The 19818-nt window shown below is 28.3% G+C and overlaps 2 protein-coding genes across 2 annotated transcripts in view; both read left to right on the top strand.

Annotated features, from left to right (window-relative positions):
- Window positions 1–327: 327 nt before the first annotated feature.
- On the top strand, window positions 328–1084 carry LOC112692854 (THAP domain-containing protein 2-like). The gene is given in 3 exon segments (XM_025567673.1): window positions 328–339; window positions 702–791; window positions 926–1084. Coding segments are annotated over 3 exon segments (261 nt in total).
- Window positions 1085–12539: 11455 nt separating this feature from the next.
- The window catches only part of LOC112693707 (lutropin-choriogonadotropic hormone receptor), a 113781-nt gene continuing 106502 nt past the window's right edge, over window positions 12540–19818 (top strand). The window contains exons 1-2 of the mRNA XM_025568900.1: window positions 12540–12936; window positions 16086–16450. Coding sequence (XP_025424685.1) covers window positions 16257–16450 — 194 coding nt within the window. The 5' untranslated portion in view covers window positions 12540–12936; window positions 16086–16256. The remainder of the gene's footprint in view (window positions 12937–16085; window positions 16451–19818) is intronic.

The raw sequence follows: 19818 nt of genomic DNA on the forward strand, positions 1-19818 counted from the left end.
TTGAAAAATTGTGTGAAAAAATAGCGTTTTTATTTCATTTAGTTTTATTTGATGTATTTATCAGAAAGATGAATTGTTTATGGCTATTAGTTTATTACATCGTCAGAAATACTTGAAAAATATTCCACTAGTTATCGCAAGATAATACTAGTGTAGATATTGTATAATATTTTTTTAATTTGTGTATTTATTATTATTGTATGACCTGAATAAAATATAATATAATGAAATTTATAGGTATGTTACAATTTATGCTTGTTAATATTTATAAATTAAAATATTAGTGTATGTGTGTTGCTATAGTACATTTAATGATTAAGTTGAGATATGATACTTGGGGTTAGTGTGAACTACGTAATTTTAGCACTCCAAATATTTGGGCTCTAGTTGCGCTAGGGCACTATTGAAGCAGGTATAATCGTCCGCCATTTTGTGACAAATGATTACCAATTATTACTATCAAAACATACAGAACACAGATATTACAGATACGTTTTCGTTAGTAAAACTAAAAAATTTATATGATTCACACCAACACATTTTATTTTATTTACATTTACAAACTAATTAAGTTTGATATATATATGTATAGTTTTTAAACCCTATCGTGAATATAATTTGAATAATATATCACCAAAGATTGGTGTTTGTACAGCGGTAAACTGTTCAAATTCACATTGTAAAGGTTTTTGTTTTTTCAGTTTCCAAGAGACCCTAAAAGACGAAAAACTTGGATACAAAATTTTCACCGTGACAAATGGCAGCCTACAAATTCATCTGAATTGTGTGAAGTAAGTATTAGATTAAACTTAAAAAGCCTTAATCATAATGTATTTATACAATTTAGTCATGTTAATATTTTTTGTCGTTTTCTTTAGAACATAGTTCTTATTTATTATTTTATATTTTTTGCATATTCCAATAGATCCATTTCGAAGAAGGTCAATTCGAACAACATCGTCTGGATGGTGTAAAAAAACTAAAACCAAATGTTTTACCAACATTATTTGATATACCAAATGCACCTGGCTTGTTGGAAACCAAAAGAAAATCTTTGTAAAAGGTATATTTAATAATAATGTAACTTGTAAATAGATAAAATAGTTTAAATTACTAGATTATATAGTATAAGAATAAATATTAAGAAAAAAATATTTTTCTCATGTGACACAGTAATTAGTGATTGTTATGAACTTTCATAAATTTTTTTAAATTTAAATTTATATTAGTAGACACACAATTGTTGTTTGGTAAGATATATTATATTATATAAATGTATATAATTTATATTATTATAAAATGTAAATGTAAATGTATTATATAAATTATACATACAATACAGTTTTTGCAAACACACGCTTAATTTTATGGTAAAAATAACTTTCGGTTAATTTATAAATAGTGTAAATACTAAAAATTCAGTTTTTGTACTATTTTAACTTTTGTACTTACCTATAAGGTACGTCAATATCATATTTAAATACTTATCATATCATTGTTGTTATTATTTTATTACGTTTTGTTTACATTTTTGTTTATGGATAGACCACTTTTCATATTCATTAAACGGATTATGACATAAACTTCTCGTTAAAGATTTATTTTCCGTATTAAATCCTAAAGCTCTTTTTATTAAGTTAGTTCATACTAAATATAATATTTAAATTTATGAATTTATTAAAGTAAAATATTAAAAAAAAATAAATAAAAATAAAAAAGCGTTTATAAAAATAAAATAATTATGTCTAAACGTTATCAATTAAATTTGATAAGATAACGTTTATTAAACATATAAGTCATGTTTTCGCATTTAACCAAATGTAACCAGGTTACTTTATTTTATAGACAAGTCATTTTTGCGGTTTTGGTTATATTTTTAGTAATAACATTTGATTTTAGGTGATTGATAATTTGTAACCATTAAAAATAAATGGTTATATTGTTTGGTTATCGATAATATAAATAATCTAAGCCGATCAATACACAAAAATAAACGTTTGGTGGATCGTTTTCGTAAACAGTACACACCTATAGGTCATGTATGACAAGTACTAATCGATTACGTCTATTTCTGTATTTGTGTTACGATTGAAGTCTGTTGATTTTTACAGGGCATTAAATGTTTAGTTTTGTATCTACTGTTTTGCGCCAAAAATGTTTACGGCAAATTACAATAAAAAATAGTATTTTCTGTTACATTAAAGCTAATGGTACAAAAATATAATATTTTACAAACACGATGTACCATAACAACGACATCCGGATGTTTTACCGAATAATCTGTAAGTAACTTAAAAAAAAAAATATACGAACAATTGTTCAGTCATTTTTCAGCGTTGCGTTATCATTATAGCATACATTTTGCGAAAGGATTTTTAAAGCTTTTACAAGCCAAATGATTAAAACAAATTGATAATTTAAATTCATACGGTTTGTATGGGGTTATAATAAATTATACATTCACTATTTGTGTATCGTATGGAACCTTTGTTTAACTAGACCCAATGGCATAGTTACGTGGGGATTATAGAGATTGAAAAAAGCTCGCCATTATTTTTTTTTTTTTATTATCATTTTAAATATAAGTTTTATTTATGCCATTTTTTTGTAGATTCTTCCTCGATTTTTTTTTCTAAAAAGATTGTTTACCGTTATAATTCTTACCGACTAAACTAAAAATATTGCATACTTTAACTTTGATAAGTATTATATTGAAATGAGAGTAATTTACCGGATAACAAATCTCTTAGCGATTTTTCGTGGTAGGTATACAGAGGAAAATAATACATTACGAAATTTTAATAGCAAAATTTAAATTTATTCGACATGATTTAAAAGAAAATTTAATTGCTATAGAATAATAATAAGAACTACCTTTTTCAAACCGTGATGAAATAATACTAAATAAATGTTAACGTCATGGTGCTATCACGACTTGAACAAAATATTTTATATTAAAATTATATATTGAAAAAAAATTCCCAGATTGGATTTAATACATTTTTTAATAAAAAAAAGATTAATAATAATAATAATAATAATAATAATAAAAGTTATTAGAAAATTTTAATGTGAAATATTCGCTGTCATATTACTATGTATTTGATCGTTTATTTCTAATATCGGGCCACCCACATGAACCTGTTTAGTGGGACTCATGATTTTTCCGGAAAAATCAACAAAAATTACAATAACAATATTTAACAATATATGAGAACTGACTTATTTTCTCGTTTCTTTTCAAGCGAAATCGTAGCGAAAGCGAAATGAGAACGTAATATTTTTCTGTCAAATAAGAAATTCAATTTAATTTTTCAGTTATAATTCTACCGAAATCTACTTTATGACAATATTATGTATTGACTATACCAAAATGATTGTTTAAATATTTTATTTTCGTGATGACTAATCAAAATTAATCACACATAAATTTATTATTTCTAATCATACTTAGGTACAACGTATCGTATTTAATTATACAATAAAATATGATGTCAACGACTGTTTTGGGATATCTATAGTTAAAACCGTGTGGTTAAATTCATTCTTTCAGTAGCAAATAGTAGTAGTAGAACAGTATTATGTTTTTGTTTATTCAAAAAGACCAACTTTATTTATGTGTTGTCGGAGACTTTTCCTTTATCTTGTCTGTGTGTACATTTTAAACTCTAAGTGAAGAGATTGAGTTATTGGTCGTTTAATGTGTATTTATATTCGTTTTGCAATTTTTTTGGCAACTAAAGAAGCTCAAAGTTTCTTCTGAAAACCTTATATAGAATAGAAACTTATCACAAAATATATTTTAAAAGGGTCATATTTCAGTTATCTTACAATAGTTAAGGTAAAATTAATGTGGACTAGAGCGAAAAAAAGAATGTAAATAAATATCACGATTAAATGCAAACAACTACATTTCTTTTAGTCGAAAATTGGTTGAACGATGCTCGTTGAAAATCGATATACGTACACAGTATGATACTTTCACGATGACACGAGATAACGTAATAAACTTTGATATTCTACTGTCCACGCTTCCGTTGAAATACGAGCGAAACTAGAAATGTGTTAAACACGGGGATGTATAATAAGCGTCCAGACGCATATAATTTTGGAACATAAATACTATGGGAAGTATAAAAAACGTGAAAATTAGAAAAAAACCAAAACAATGTACTTTAAATTTAAGCAATAGAAAAACACGATCTATGACTAATGCACCAGATATAAATGGTAAAATATTGTGAAAATATGTTAACGAACATAGGAATCAAACCACGATACGAATCTTTGTCTTAGGATTTTTTAAATTGTATTTTATCGATTTTATTGACTTTTCCCTTTTTGTAATCAAATCGTCTGCGTACGTACTTTTGTTAAAAAGTCACTATTTTGCATTTCAACCTACTGTTCTAACCTTACCTAATTGTGTATAAAACATAAACGAAATGTATTTAATGTGAAATAGTGTCGTTCATGTGTGAATTAAACAAGAAATCTTACGTTTTTCCTCTGTTCGCGCACGTTTTCTGGTTTTTTCTTGGCATAATTTAATTCTTAATCATCTTAATCTTACAACAAGAAGTAAATAGACTTGTAAATATTTGTGAACGTGTCGTACGTTAATTCCATAACAAAAGCGTCGCAGATTTGAGTATGGTTTTCGAAATGGAACTTTCAAAGTTTTACATTTCGATTAATAATTTCACGGGATCGCATTGATTTCTTGATTTCATACAATCTGCCGAAGCGCGCTCTCGAGTAGTCCATTTGTAAACGGTGTACTCGTACAATATAAATCTTTCTGTTCGACCAGCCATTTGGTGATAAATAACGACCGGACACGTTGCGATTTTCAGGATTAAAGCGCAATGAATCAGCGATCACGGGACAATTACAATAGACGTATTAATTACACCTTTACTAATCGTCGTGCGATTTTGGATAACATTTTTCTAGCGTTGGTCGACACGGAATTTATAATGATAAATTCAATTATGTTATTAATACATTACGGGAATGAATTGTTATTCTACAGTTGTTTGTGTTATTTTTTGGTATATATACGGTTGGAATATTTACAAATGTCATTTTTGAACAGCTTCATAAAAAATATAATCATCATATTGGCCATAACCATTGGAATATTACAATATGAAAATTAAATACTACCAGATTTCTGCAACGATCCAGTACAGTGATACACGAAATTATCAATCCGACCTCTCTATTGCTATATTGTTATACGTATAGACCAGATTTAATAGATATTGCACTTTTTTATTGATACTGAGTAAATCAAATCTATTCAAATATGTATACGAATTGGATTAATTACAGTTTTCCTATTTAATTTAATAAAACAATTTTTAGCAATTTTCAATGATATTGCAGTATTTGCAATTATTACAATTATTGTATACTTTACGTGATAAAATATACAATTTATTATTTCTAAAGTTATTTTACAATAAAAATATAACTGCGAAGAAAATGTTTACGTATAGTTAAATGTAGTTTAGCATTTTTCAAATTAAATTCATCTAAGGTATCCTCAAAACCCACAAGTTTAGAAGAATCAAATAGCCAATTATTTGATAGTTTAAACATATTTAGTGAAATTGAAAATATTTTGATAAATATTCCCTATCCCAATAGAAAATAGTTAAAGATAAATTAAAATATGTCTGAGAAAAAATGAAAAATATTAAACTATTAAAACTTACTCTGAAGTTATGGCAGGAAATCAAAATGTTAATTTAGATATGACACAACATTTTTTAAATTATTTTGAATATGTACCGATAAAAGTGTAGATGTTAAACGTACTTTTTCATTATATAAACATATTTTAGGTAACAGCCAATATAATTTTCATGAACACAATAATTGTGTTAAATTATTATTATTATTATTCTAAATTATTTAGAGATATATGTAATTATAAATTCTAATTCAGAAAAATGATATATTTTGTAAATATTATATTTATGTCCATAATATTATTTAAATAAGTAATTAATGATTATATATTTTATATGATTTTACTATGTAATTTTAATGTATTTTTCATTGCAATTTTAACATATTTATACAACAATTTTGGCATCTTTTTAGTATAATTTTAAGATATTTTTAACGCAATTATATCTGGTCTTTAGTTATAAGTTTTTAATTAGTTTATGATCATAATATATTTTGTTTTTTTCGGCCGCGTTCGACCGAACGTTAATTCAGCCGATGCCGGTCTAGTATGACCGTAGACTAAGCATTTCTGCACTATTTTTCGCACCGATCAATCGTCAGGTATTATACTAGAGAGAAAATCGAAGTAAAATTATTTCGTGATATACTCTTATTATAATAACAAAGTATTATTAAGTATTTAAATATCATATTTGAAAATTATTTAATATTCTCAATAACAACAGTATACATAAAATATAACATGTAAAAATAAAAAAAACAGAAAAATGTTTATACCTGATTTTTTAAATAGAAATAGGCCGTGAAAATGTACATGTATAATATAATAGTGTGATGGTGTTCATGCAAAGTGGCACGAGATTAGATTTTTAATTATATTATGTTGTTTTCTATCTAAATAAAATCAACATTACATCAGGTAAATGTTGAGTTCGATACGTTTCAAATTCTATTCTATATATAATTTTAAAAAATAATTCAAATATGTATAGTTTTTCTAGTAGAATATAATTTTACATATTCTACAACTGTTCTTTATACTAATGTAGAAAACAAAATGATGATTTATTTTGTTTTCATATATATGTATATAAAGCGTCTGTTTAAAAATTATTTTTTTGTATGTTTACTAATAATTCGGACACTTTAAATCAAGCAGTTAATGACTTCAAAACGCAAAATATTATGTGCGTATTTGACTAAATTAATATTATTTCAAATATATATATGTTTTTTTTTTTTTTTAAAAAACTACAAATAGACGCAATTTTAATAAATCAGGTTAAGAAATGAATTTATCTTGTATGCTACAAAAACTAAAAACAATTTTATCCAAAAATATCATTGCTTTTATTCTTTAGACTTAATTTATTTGCATTTAGTATGGATCATGTCACAAGAGATAAAATAAATAAAACTCTCGGTGCGGTCGTTTATTCGAATATTGTTTGGTGCCGTTTAATTTCAACTTGTTTCGGAAAATTTATTACGACGTGTTAGTCATCCGTTTATTTTGTTTTTATTATTTACATTTAAACAATTCAATTATTCTGTGCAAAAATAAGGAGACTTCAGAATGTTTGCCATTTCTTATGTCTACTTTTCTTCGGCCGATGTTTAATCATATAATTTTTCAAAGACACTATCAGTTCTTTTTGTAGTTAATTAATTTAATGCTTCTTCAAATTTCGTTTTAGTTTAAATAAAAATTCTAAACTTTGTAACACTGCGTAGTATACCGTTATGTGAATAATGATCAGAGTTGCTTTAGGAAAATGTGAATGACATTGAAAAATATTCGTTTTCATCGATAATCTGTTGAAAAGTGATGTAGGTACTAATGTATTAGGTATAACGATATTTATGTTTCAATAATTTTTGACCGACTTTGTTAATAAAACAATTAATAACGTAAGTACATCTCGTAAACGTACATAGAATAAATAATTTAAAAAAAAAAACCCCGTGCAGTATTTCGACGAAAATTACCGAACTGGACCAGTGATCGGGGAAAAAAAAATGTTTTTTTTTTTTTAATATAACGTTGGGCAATCCATCAAACGTATTTTTTTATTTTTTTTGTCACGTCAAAACGGCTAGGCTACGCATAAAACGATTTGTCAACATTTCAATATAATCAGGCGCGCGCTAAGTGTATGCAAAAACGAAACGTAAATACATAATACAAGTTATTGAGGCAGCGAACGGGCAGAGTGGTGGGGAAACGGTTCATCTTTACAGCGTCGGTGTTAGCACGCATCGTGTTGGTTAATTTTTCTTAATCCGTTTGCTGGAAAAATGAAAATAAATAAGATCTACGTAATAATGATAACGATTTCCGCGCATAAAAATTATGTTTCTCGCGCCGCATTACGTTACCATGTGCGTACACGGATAATAAATGTCCGGTCTTACAACGCAGGTACAGAGCAATGATATAACACTATTAGGAAGGAGAAGAAAAAAAAATGAATACATTAAATTCTAACATGCACCGCACAGCGCTTACGCGTACGTTCAAGTCCGCGATATAAAATTAGACCGTTATTTTGTAGAAAATGGTTTTTATTATGAATTATGCAAACCGCGTTACACGCCGAAGCACAGATGTATTATATTAAACATGTACGTATTGTTTTTATCGCGAGTGTTTTTCCGTTGCGCCGTTGCACCCCGTTCGTCGTATGAACGTTGCGCGGAACTCGCATTTTTTAATTAAAATTCGTATGCCAATCTTGTCCGATTTTAAATAATTAAAATATCATCGGCAGTGACTTCTAACTTCCGATCGGATTGAAACCAAACCAACGACCGCTACTGCTCGAATGGTATTACTATATGCCGACCGAATTTCTAGTCACCTATTAAAACAGATCCGGTAGGTTTAGCGCAACGTTTACATTCTTTTCGTTTTCGTTTTCGTAATATTAACGCACAATTAAAAAAAACAATACGTGCCATTTCTAATAGTTCGAGAACTAATATGGTTTAATTTATTAAACCGGCGGCAATACGCGTAATATGATCGATAGGTAAAACGGATTTCAAGTAGTTTTTTTGTTGTTTTCGCTATGATCGAATTTATTATTATTGAAATTTTACTGGTCTTTCGTTAAGACGACACCATAATAATATTAATATATAGAACGAGAACATGCCATACATATTTTTTAATATGTATATACACATTGACTTTAAAGTAATAAAAAACTAGAGGGTTGGTGATTTGAGTAATTACACATTTTTTTGACGTAAAAATATTGTTTATGCAAGTTTATCGTCCTTTCAAATTGTATTTAATTTCGTATGTTTCATCAAACACTACGAAAAATAAAAATGGTTTTTTTTTTTTGCTTAACGCACGTACACAATATTATTATAACACCCGAGAAAATCGACTAACGACGAATACAATATTATATTAACAACCGAAAACTGGACGTCTAAGATAATTGTTATTTAATTAATAACATCCCAAGTGAAATTCACAATGTATATAATTTCTTCTCTAAGCCGTATAAAATTCCAGTTGGTGCATATTATAAGACCTCTTTTCAGAAATAAAATTCCTGTAGAGTTTATAATTCGATCCATATGGTTGAGATAGATTTTACAATCACATTATATGAAGTTTCAAGTAACTAAAGGGTAAAGGTTTTCCGACTATGCAATATCAGTGTACGCAATATAGTATACATACAACGATTTACAATCAATATAGAAATATTTAAACGTGTATTATATAATAACAGACTTTCTAGAATTAATTATTATACGGTTTTTATTTAAAACGAATTTAATATAACGAAAAATAATAACCATTGACACATATCAAATTTATTTGATTAATAATTACAGTATAAAAACGCAGTTGTATTGGATTGAATTTATATTGAAATAAAACACTACAATTGATGGTGTTAACCCGGTGACAAAAGTTGAAGAATTAAAAATAATGAATTGTACCAATTATTCTGTAACTGTATTTATATCGTTTTCAATCATTAATGTTCAGTTGCATGTGAAAGTGTTTTTGGCAAGTTTATGGCAGCAACAGTGGGAATACGAGATTCGAATTAGTGGCGTTACATATATTTGCGAACGAAATAAAAACTGTAGATAGTATCATTATGGTTTTGACCATTCAATGTTTAACGTTCTGGCGTTAAGGCAGCGCACTTAAAAACTGATATTATATTTTGTAGTAAATAAATTATCTATAGTCGTTCAGATGGGAATATTGGAGAAATAACGTTCCGTGATAATTATCATAAAGATTATTTTTTTCATGTACGTCTTACTAAGTCATTCGATTGAATTCCTATAATATTGTTTATGTTAATATGATTTACCAAGTACTCGGGACGCGTTTTAATTGTTTTTTTATATCTAACAACTATATTTCTTCCATTTAGCTATCGTTTTCATTCGAGTTTATTAGTTTCGTAACTACATATATTTGTTTTAATGTTATAATTCGTTGTATAGACTAAAAAAAAGGCTATTATTTATTTTCATAATAATATAGTCTGGTTATAAATATGATACTCATAAATATTATCGAAATATATTAAATTAACTTATTGTATATTTAATTTATGATATAGCTTATTTATTAATATTGGGAATACGTATGTAAATTTGGAAATCTAACTTTATTATAGTCTGTGCGTTTAAATTTACACGTTGATTGGTACGATTTTTATAAGATTAATCGCTTTGTATTCGAACTGTATCTAAAACTCATCAAAAACCTTCCATTTCGATTTTACGTTGTTTTCGGTATTTATTTTAATTTTTATAAAAGCTTAACGTTTAACTATAATTACGTTATTCATATCATATTCAGTTTTATGTTTAATATATTAAATTTGAAAATTACATTTTAGAAAAAGAATTATTGTTTTTACGAATATATTATTCATTTTTATTTTAAAATATTTTATAAACCGAGTTCCGTTCAGAATATTTTCCCAACCGCAATGATTTATTGTAACAACTTTAAAATTTAAAACAATATTAAAATGCTAGGTTGCACCGAGATGATCGAAGTGAGACGAGTTTCCAAAGCTCAGTTATTAAAATATGTATGACTAAGCTCTATATATAATTTTTTTTTTGTACTGACAATAATTTTATATTTATCTACCACAAATTAAATAAATAATATTTTAACAAATAGTTTTAAAATATCTTTTCTTAGAAAGTAATTTCTTGAAATTTAAATACAGCATTATTTAAACAAGTAGTTCAATTTTTACATATAATATTTATTTACATTTTTTATTCATTATAGTTTTTTTTTTTATAAATATATAATCAATTTATCAAAAATAATATTTTTTCATGTATTGGTGATGATCGTGAAGTATATTTTTCTTAAACTACACAATATTTTAACACAAAGATTATTTCAGTGTTTGCAGGTGGTCGACACTCAAGTTTTAAAAATAATGTACCCTATAGTAGAACAATTTCGTAAGAGTTTTATTATGTTTGTGAAATGTATCAGGTACATTTGTACACCTTTTCGTGTCCATACGAATTTCCGTCCGCGTAATACTACTCATATGTGCCTATTTTTGAAGTTCGATGATTACAATTTGTACATGAATTGAACAGCCTATAATCTTAAAGCGTAATATTAATTAATGTCGAATCCATAAAAGAACATCGACCGGAAAGAACGCGTTGATTTCAACACGAATTATTGTTATCACTGTAATATCCAATACAATATATGCTGAAAACTGTCAACGGCATAAGGAGTCGCATAGGACTTATGAAACACTCAGTTTTAGACAGGTTTCCGGATGCAGCCCAGTACAATGTACTCGTGATATTATTTGCGACCGGACCAGATGCCGTTTCAACCATATGGACACGATATCCTGGGTCCGTTATAGACGCGTTTCGCTGCATCGTGAACGACAAAAATGTGAGTGCAATATCAACGGTATCCAGTTTGATAAACCGTTCGCGCGTCGAACAAGGCAATGTTTTCATATTGACGGTTTTAACGCACACCGCTGCGATGAACGCAATCGTACGCAATCGTAACATCGTAACAGATGCAATAAATATTATTAATCCAAAGTGCGAGTTTGTTTTGTTTCCGTTCATCACGTGCGCGTTTATTAAACCGGGACCTGTATCTGGTTTTATTATTGTTTCTGTAGATGACGCGCGTGTCGAGATGGGATCGTAACTGCATCAATGTTCAAGTACTAATGTCTGGCGCTGTGTGTAACGTACGACGTATCGAACGATGTGCGTTTTGCGTACTAGCGTGCATCTATTCGTCGGGAGAAAAAATAACAATAATATATAAATAAACGAATAAATAAATGGAGCCTGGTGTGTTTTTATTTCGTAAAATTAACAAAAATAAATCTTACTTCGTTTTAGACTAAGCAATTATTTATTTATTTATTTCTGTAACATAAGCTATTTATTTATTTGTTACTATATTAATCTACGAGCGTTGACAATTTATTAATTTCGGTTTTAATTTTGTTTTTTTTATTATTTTATTTATAATAATAAATCGGTAAATACGTTATTATTGTCGACGGACGAGGCTCATCATCACATGTCGAGTTTTTATCCGAACTTTGATTAGGAAAACTGGAGAGATGTTATTATCATAAAGTCCGTCGGCCATTGTCGGACGCCGTGGCGACGGTGGCGGAGGAAAGGAGAATAAAACAAAAAAATCACCGTTGGCGGGTTCCTTGAAAGTTGTCTCCGACCGGAGCCGACCGCGCACGACCGCTTCCGGCGGCAATTGGCTTCAATAACGGGATAACCGTAAAAACCGTTCCTCAGTGAATGGTACGCCGCATGCCCTTCGCTATGGTCTCTCTGAGCCTAGTGCCCGTACCGCGGTGAAAGTTTCTCGTAACGCATTTTTCGATTGGTTATAATTTTTCGTTTCGTTCCGTTTCTTCTACTGTGGTGCATTATCATGTTCGCGATTAACGTTCCATTTGTTGTGTATTGAATTTAAACCGCGGGAAGAAAAAAAAACGTTTTCATTATTTTTCGAGGTTAAATAAAAGTCAAGAAAAAAGAAAAAAAAATCGAAAAAAAATTATTTCAACTAGTCCCTCCCCCTCAGTGATATAACCGACGTTTTTTTATTAGTGATTTATATGTACATTAGTATCTGTTTTTTGTGAACTAATATATTGTCACGTGGAGTCGGTGGGATAACAATCCGGACTAATAATAGTAAGTCGACTGCAATAAAACTGTTTTATTCGATATAAATTTACGCTACAAAAGATCTCACTTAAATTCTATACGAGGATCATATAACCGGTATAGTTTACATTTTTTCATCGACGTGATCGACGTGAACACTGTAGTCGTCGATATCATCCTCAAATCGGGTGCAAAGCGATTTGATCATCACAAGCATTTTAATGTCACAAAGTAAAAATAGGGCCGGAAACGATGTGTTGTCACACGGTTATAATAAAAAAATGTGCTCGATTCATCGACGCGAATCCTACTGCAAATGTAATATAATTTAAAATTATCTAAATAAGAAGTAAAAATTTTTAAATCGTTGAATGATTTAAGTTTTTTATCTATTAACTAATATAATACTCCCGGAGGGTCAACGTAAACAGATATACGCTGTTGTTGTTCAATGTTGACCTTTTAATTATTTATTTAAAACTCATAACGGCCGTATCGCACTCGACTAATCAACGTTATTATAAATGGCAATATCATTATTATCATCTTGATACAACATGTTATGCAATATTACAGTAAAATAAATGCAAGCCGGAACGTTGTAATCATTGTTTACGGTTCTGCAGTCATTTTAACTGATACGAAGATGTATTTTCGAACGGGTAAATCGAGACGTTACCACATTGTCGATTGGTTTTATTAGGTGTTTTTTCAATGAGTCGCATAACTAATGGGAATTTATCTTTAGTCATTTTTCGTACTCAATATTTTCTAACAGTAGTTTTCTCATACAAATGTCCTGACATCTCGATGATAAACGATGATCGTTAATGACTATTATTTGTCTTATGTGTTTGCGTTAAAGCAACGGTATAATGTCCGGAAAGAACAAGAATTCTAGTACATATATGTATGTAGATGGTTAGGCCTTTCATTATGTTCAATGAGCTAAAATATTCGATTTCCAAAGAAAAGTTTTAGTATTACTATTTTTAAACGTGCTAATTTCTCCTAATATGGTGTGCCTATGTGTACATTTATTCAGCTATTTTCGTTTGAAATTAAAGTTTTTTTTTTTATCATTTTAAAGTATTCAAAACATAACACAACAAAGCTACAATTGTTGGATTTTAAGTTTTTATTATTGTTTTAATAATTATAATTAATTATCGTTGGTATAGGTAATATACACTTTAAAGTGCTATGAAAAAAGAATTGCTCAGTTATCCTCTTGAAGTTGCAAACACTTAATTTTTTTTCGTTATTTAACAGGTTCAATTAACTTATACTTTAAATAACCATTATTGAAACGATTTATACATCAACAAATTATTTATTTCAGATTTCCTAATAATTACAAGCTTGTAAATAATTTGGTTTCATAAATATTTGAAAAATATTAAATTTATGTTTTAAATTTTGCTTCAAATTAACACGATATTTGATAATGATTATATTATTAAATGTAAAGGTACTTAATATTGCTTTTTAAGTAGTAGTTGAATGAAAGATCTTAATTTGATTTTAAACTCAGAGTTGTATAATAAAATGTCTTATAAAATCTGTACCTATTATGGATATTATTTATACATTGTTTATTTAAAATACATACGTATAAAACTTATTTATTCATTTATTTAATCGTTGTAGAATATTTACTATCGTTCAAATTAATATAATAATTATATATTATAAAAAAAATAAATATTATTTGATCGTTGTGTGTAGCGGTTTGAAATTCAATGCTTTGAGTTTGAAAATAATAAGTAAATAAGTACTATTATATTTACCACAAACTTGGTTTGAAAAATATTTCAATTATTATTTTAATTATATTAATTTAGTTTATCAAAAAATAGTTCATTGTTTGAAAGACAAGAGTGGGAATAGTATGCATTTGAATTTTATTGAAGGACATGAAATCATTTATTATGTTTTTTTTTTGTGTAACTTATTTATAAAAACACCTAATAATTCCAAACAATAACCTCAAAAAACGTGATAGTAATTAAATGGTTAATTTCTTTAATATTATTTTCGAAGGTCAGAATTCGAAACAATAGTTAGACTGTTGTATTGACCCACTGCTGGTGATTATCATCAAATATCCGCCCACTATTTTTCATTGCTTATGGGTCGGTTATTAATTCAGTGAACGAGTGCAAGATTAACATAAAATATTTTATTATTTTCGTTCGACAATATTCAAAATGTTTATCCTAAATCTTAAATTTATAATATTTTTGACGGTGACATGTTTTTTTTCCAAACCTTGGGTTCCATAAAGAAATTAGTCAGGCACTGAGTTTATAATAATAAGTATTTGGTTTTTAATTTTCAGTTGCGAATCTTATGTACAAGTACGTTATATCAAAGTACAAGTATGTGTTGATAGTCAAATCGAATTATGATCCTAGACTGAGTCAAGCAACGATTGCAGGAGCTCACTGCCGTTGTTTGCAAATCAACTTTCACCTATATCGTTTTTTTTTTTTTTTCAATGGCGACAATGACGTAACATATAGACGATAGACGCACATATATGATACACGCCTTTGCGTCTGCTTTAAAATATTGACCCTGCATTAAATCACAACGCATTGTTGACAAGTACGAAAATTTCGATAATAACGTACCACATTAAGTCCGGAAACACTGGACTCCGTAGGTATTATTATGATTGTCCACTCTTCATTTCAAAACTACTTTTACATTATTAATGAGGTTAAAATGCTGTGCGCGCGCATAAACGATATTTACGTTTGGTCTACTTTACGTCCATAAATGCATATGTGTGCGAACCGGAACGAAAATTAATCGAATAAAAATTACATGGAATTTGGATATTTCTAACGTGACAACTAGCCGACGAGTAATTAGCCCTAAATAGTTATTAAATTATAATATTCTGCGTATCGCGCCGTCAATAAGAAATAATATTATAGAAAGTGTAATATTCTCATGTATGTGAGTGTGTATTTGGTGCGATTTGTATATATACATAAAATGTATATAGTACATGTATAAAATACCCGTAACTAGAGTATGAAATTAAATCGCACGGTTGTATGATAATATTATTAAAATACGATTAACCGACTTAACTATATTGGTACTTTCCGGTCGTCGGAAAATTAAATTTAAAATAAAAAAAATTTGTTTTATTGAATTTTCAGATTTTTGACAATATGTTGACGACGGAACGATGAGTTCAATCGAAATGAATTCTTATTTGGAAGTCTGGAAATGTCGGCTTAGACTAAAGAAATCGGTTGAAGCGCTCGCGTCATCAACATTGACCTGAGATCTACCTACTCGGACGGATTTCGTTTATAATCTACCGAACAATGAAATCCGCGCTGCTGACGGCCCCGTTTCTGATAATAATACTGTCGCTTGCATCGGCGGACATAAATTTCATGCAATCTTGCGAGTACCCCGCTCAGTGTCGATGCGATCACCACGAGCCGACAGAGGTTTCGTGCAGGAATCTGGGACTTACGAGGGTACCCGATGACGTACCCGTGAACATCACTAAGCTGTAAGTAATCCGAAATTATGAAAAATAAAACATTTTAGGTTAGGCCTAACTATACATATGAGGCCATGTTTGTGTGTGTATGTGGTGGTTCTTGTCAAAAAAAAAAAAAACATAAAAAAACGATTGTATTATAATAATACGCGTACATCATGGTTTACCAAAAGTATATTGGTCCAATTGGATGCATATAATGTATTTAAAATTATATAATCATACATTTATAAAAGTTTGTTTATTTTCACGTGATGACGTGTTTGATATTTTATTTTTCACAACTATAATTAAATAGCGATAAGTAGTGTACGTCGTTACTCAAGACGTGGTTCGGAGATAAAACGAGGAAATGGTTAGCGGAGCGACCTTCGTCCTCAGAATTATGACCTATAAATATAGCCGAACCGAACGGAATTTTTCTTGAATAATAAACGATCGGTGGTTTCATAACGGAATAGTTCTTATAGGATTTTGATCAATATGATTTCGGGCGTTTTGTAGTTTTTTTTTTTTTTAATCTAATGCCGGATCCACTTAAAATTGTCTTTTGTGTAGTTCTTTTTTAACACCTATCTTTGTTTTGAAAGTTTCGCTTATGTTTTATCTAATTTTTCACTAAGTATGGTCTTCAATCAAAATAATATATATTATTTATCGTTATGAGACATATAAACATTATAAGCAATTGAGCGTTTAACACTATAAATAATTTAAACGTTATTCAATTTAAGCATTTAAACGTTATACAAATTTAAACCTTTAAAAAAATTTTCGTTTACCATTATTGACAGTTAAACGTTAAGAAAAATTTAGCGTTTTGTGTTATTTAAATTAGTGTAAAATTTGAAACGTTTTCAAATGTAGTAATACTATAAAATAAATCATAATTTTTGTTTCTTAATAGAATACCCATTACTTACATAAAAATTGTCTTGGTCTAAAAATTCTTGGGGGGGGGGGGGCGATTGCCCCCATCACCCCCTCTCAAATACGTCACTGGGTCGATTATGAATCACGTCCGTGGTGATGCACACTCGCGCTAGCGGTGTTGATTAATGCATGAATTCGTGGTAAATCTATCTAATGTATATACTTGTTATGCGATTAACGTTTAAAAATGTTACGTAATTGTTCAGCCGCGGTGCCAAAAGGCAAACATTTCTTGTTATATTTAATTGATAAAGATAAAAAAAAACATGTTTTAATGAATACCGCAGCGGATTTGCTAGTTCAAAACTCAGCTATAAGACGAATCGAAAGTGCCTTCGAAAATTTCCACTGGCATACATTTTAAAATATTCTATCTGGATTATTGTGCAGTTACTTTATACATTGTTTATAAATATCAACGGTGGAAATTATTCTTATGATTTACATATTTTACGGTGCGAGAAATTCTATTGAAGAACATAATTTTATTTGGAATCTTTGCAAATACTAATAGGTGAAAAGTGGCTAGTTATAAAAATAAAATCATATTATGTTATAAATGGTTAAATTTTTCTTGGTTTTGGTGCTTGACAATTAATTCGATTACAAAGCAATATTCTTTCAGTGAGAATCTATAAACGAATATAATACTTTTAAAACGTTAAAACTATTTAATTGTTTTTCTGGAATGAAATTGGTAACGGCTTTTAATTAGTTTAATATTCTACTCGGTCATCAATCATGTAGTGTGGACATCATCGAAATCACAATATACAATAGTTATTACTATTTCATAAAAAATGATTATGAATTATAAAATTATGTAGTTTTTAAGATCAATGTTTAGTAATGAAATATATTATATTATTCGGGTTAAAAATATTACTCAAATACAGTTTGATAATTTATTTTTAAACTTTATTTTTATTTCATTTTATGTTTTTTTTCATTGAGTATCTATACTTAATATGCATCATTAAAAGACTATATTCATCATGATTGATTGATGCCAGAAAAAATAACACAAACAGTAGGCATATAAACGTGTTTCAAATGACAATAATTTTGGAAAAAATACAAAAAAACCGAGAGAAGAATGAAAAATTTGGCACATAAATTTTCGAGCTCTGACTGCAGAAAAATTATGGTTTGGAAATGTGATATTCAACTTTATCTGAATCATAAAGTGTTATTTATTTTTTCAATAGAATTAATATACGCATGCAATCTTGGTAATATTTTTATGTTTCTAAGATGGATAAATGTCGTATTTGCATAATTCAATAACTTATGATTTAGATATATTTTTCGAGCAATAAGAATAATTATAACGTATTTATAAGTTCATTATTGTGTATATATATGTGTATACATATACTGTTTCTTTTTACTTGCTCTAAGCATATTTCATCATTTATTTTTATTTTTTATATGCAACTGGTGCAGACTCAACAGAGATACTTTAGCCGTATATTAAAATCCGTTTTTCTTCAGTAACAAACGACTGTGATCACATTACGTCTATTCACTCTCAGTCCATTGCATTTTTTCAGCTCGTTTAATTTCGCAGCGTTTAGTCTCCTCATTTATCAAAATCACGTTGAGTAAATGTACTGAGCCCGTAAAGTCGCACGTTTAAAATATCTTTACGACGGCGTCGTTTATTATTTAGTGCGACAAACAGTTGATCCTTAATATTAATTTCTTTCGAATGAAATATTAGTACAGTAACAACCTAACCAGGCGTTCGAAACGTTTGAATACTGTTTGAATAGCCATAAATCATAACGGAAGTTAAAAATAAATAAAAGATAAACGTTACACCAAAGAAGATATTTAAACACGTACTGGGCATAACATTATTGTTCCTGGAGATGCAGGTGTGATAATCTGATTATAGATATTTTATGAGAGCTGATTTGGATGATAATAATGTTGAGATAGTACATGTGCATGAGATTTATTTAAATAGAAAAATAATTTCCCTCTAATATGATTGGACAATGATTTATAGTAAACAACAAAATTGTGTAGTAGTAGGTAAGGAGTATTTCATATTTAATTCCTTAAAAATTAACATAATCTATACTATTCTTAATGTTACATAATAATAATAATAATAATAATAAAAGGATCAGATTTCCTTAGTACCTGAACTTGTTTTTTACCAACCGTTTACTTATTAATCATATGACGTTATGTTTTTACATTTTTTAAATGATATTTTTGGTTTCTGTAGATTTTATGAAATATATTATTTGCTCAAACAGAAATAGGAAGAACAATATGATTAGTATGTAAAAAAAAATCGTTCTTGTTCAATCTATGCGGTACCATGTTAATTTAAACATAATTTTAATACGTAAAACGTAATTGGTCATATTGGTTTTAATTTAATACACTAACGATTTGTTCTGTGAAAATTGTTATTGTATATACTTAAA

This window comes from Sipha flava, unplaced genomic scaffold (genome assembly GCF_003268045.1).
Source record: "Sipha flava isolate LNK unplaced genomic scaffold, YSA_version1 117_pilon_pilon, whole genome shotgun sequence".
Classification (NCBI taxonomy): domain Eukaryota; kingdom Metazoa; phylum Arthropoda; class Insecta; order Hemiptera; family Aphididae; genus Sipha; species Sipha flava.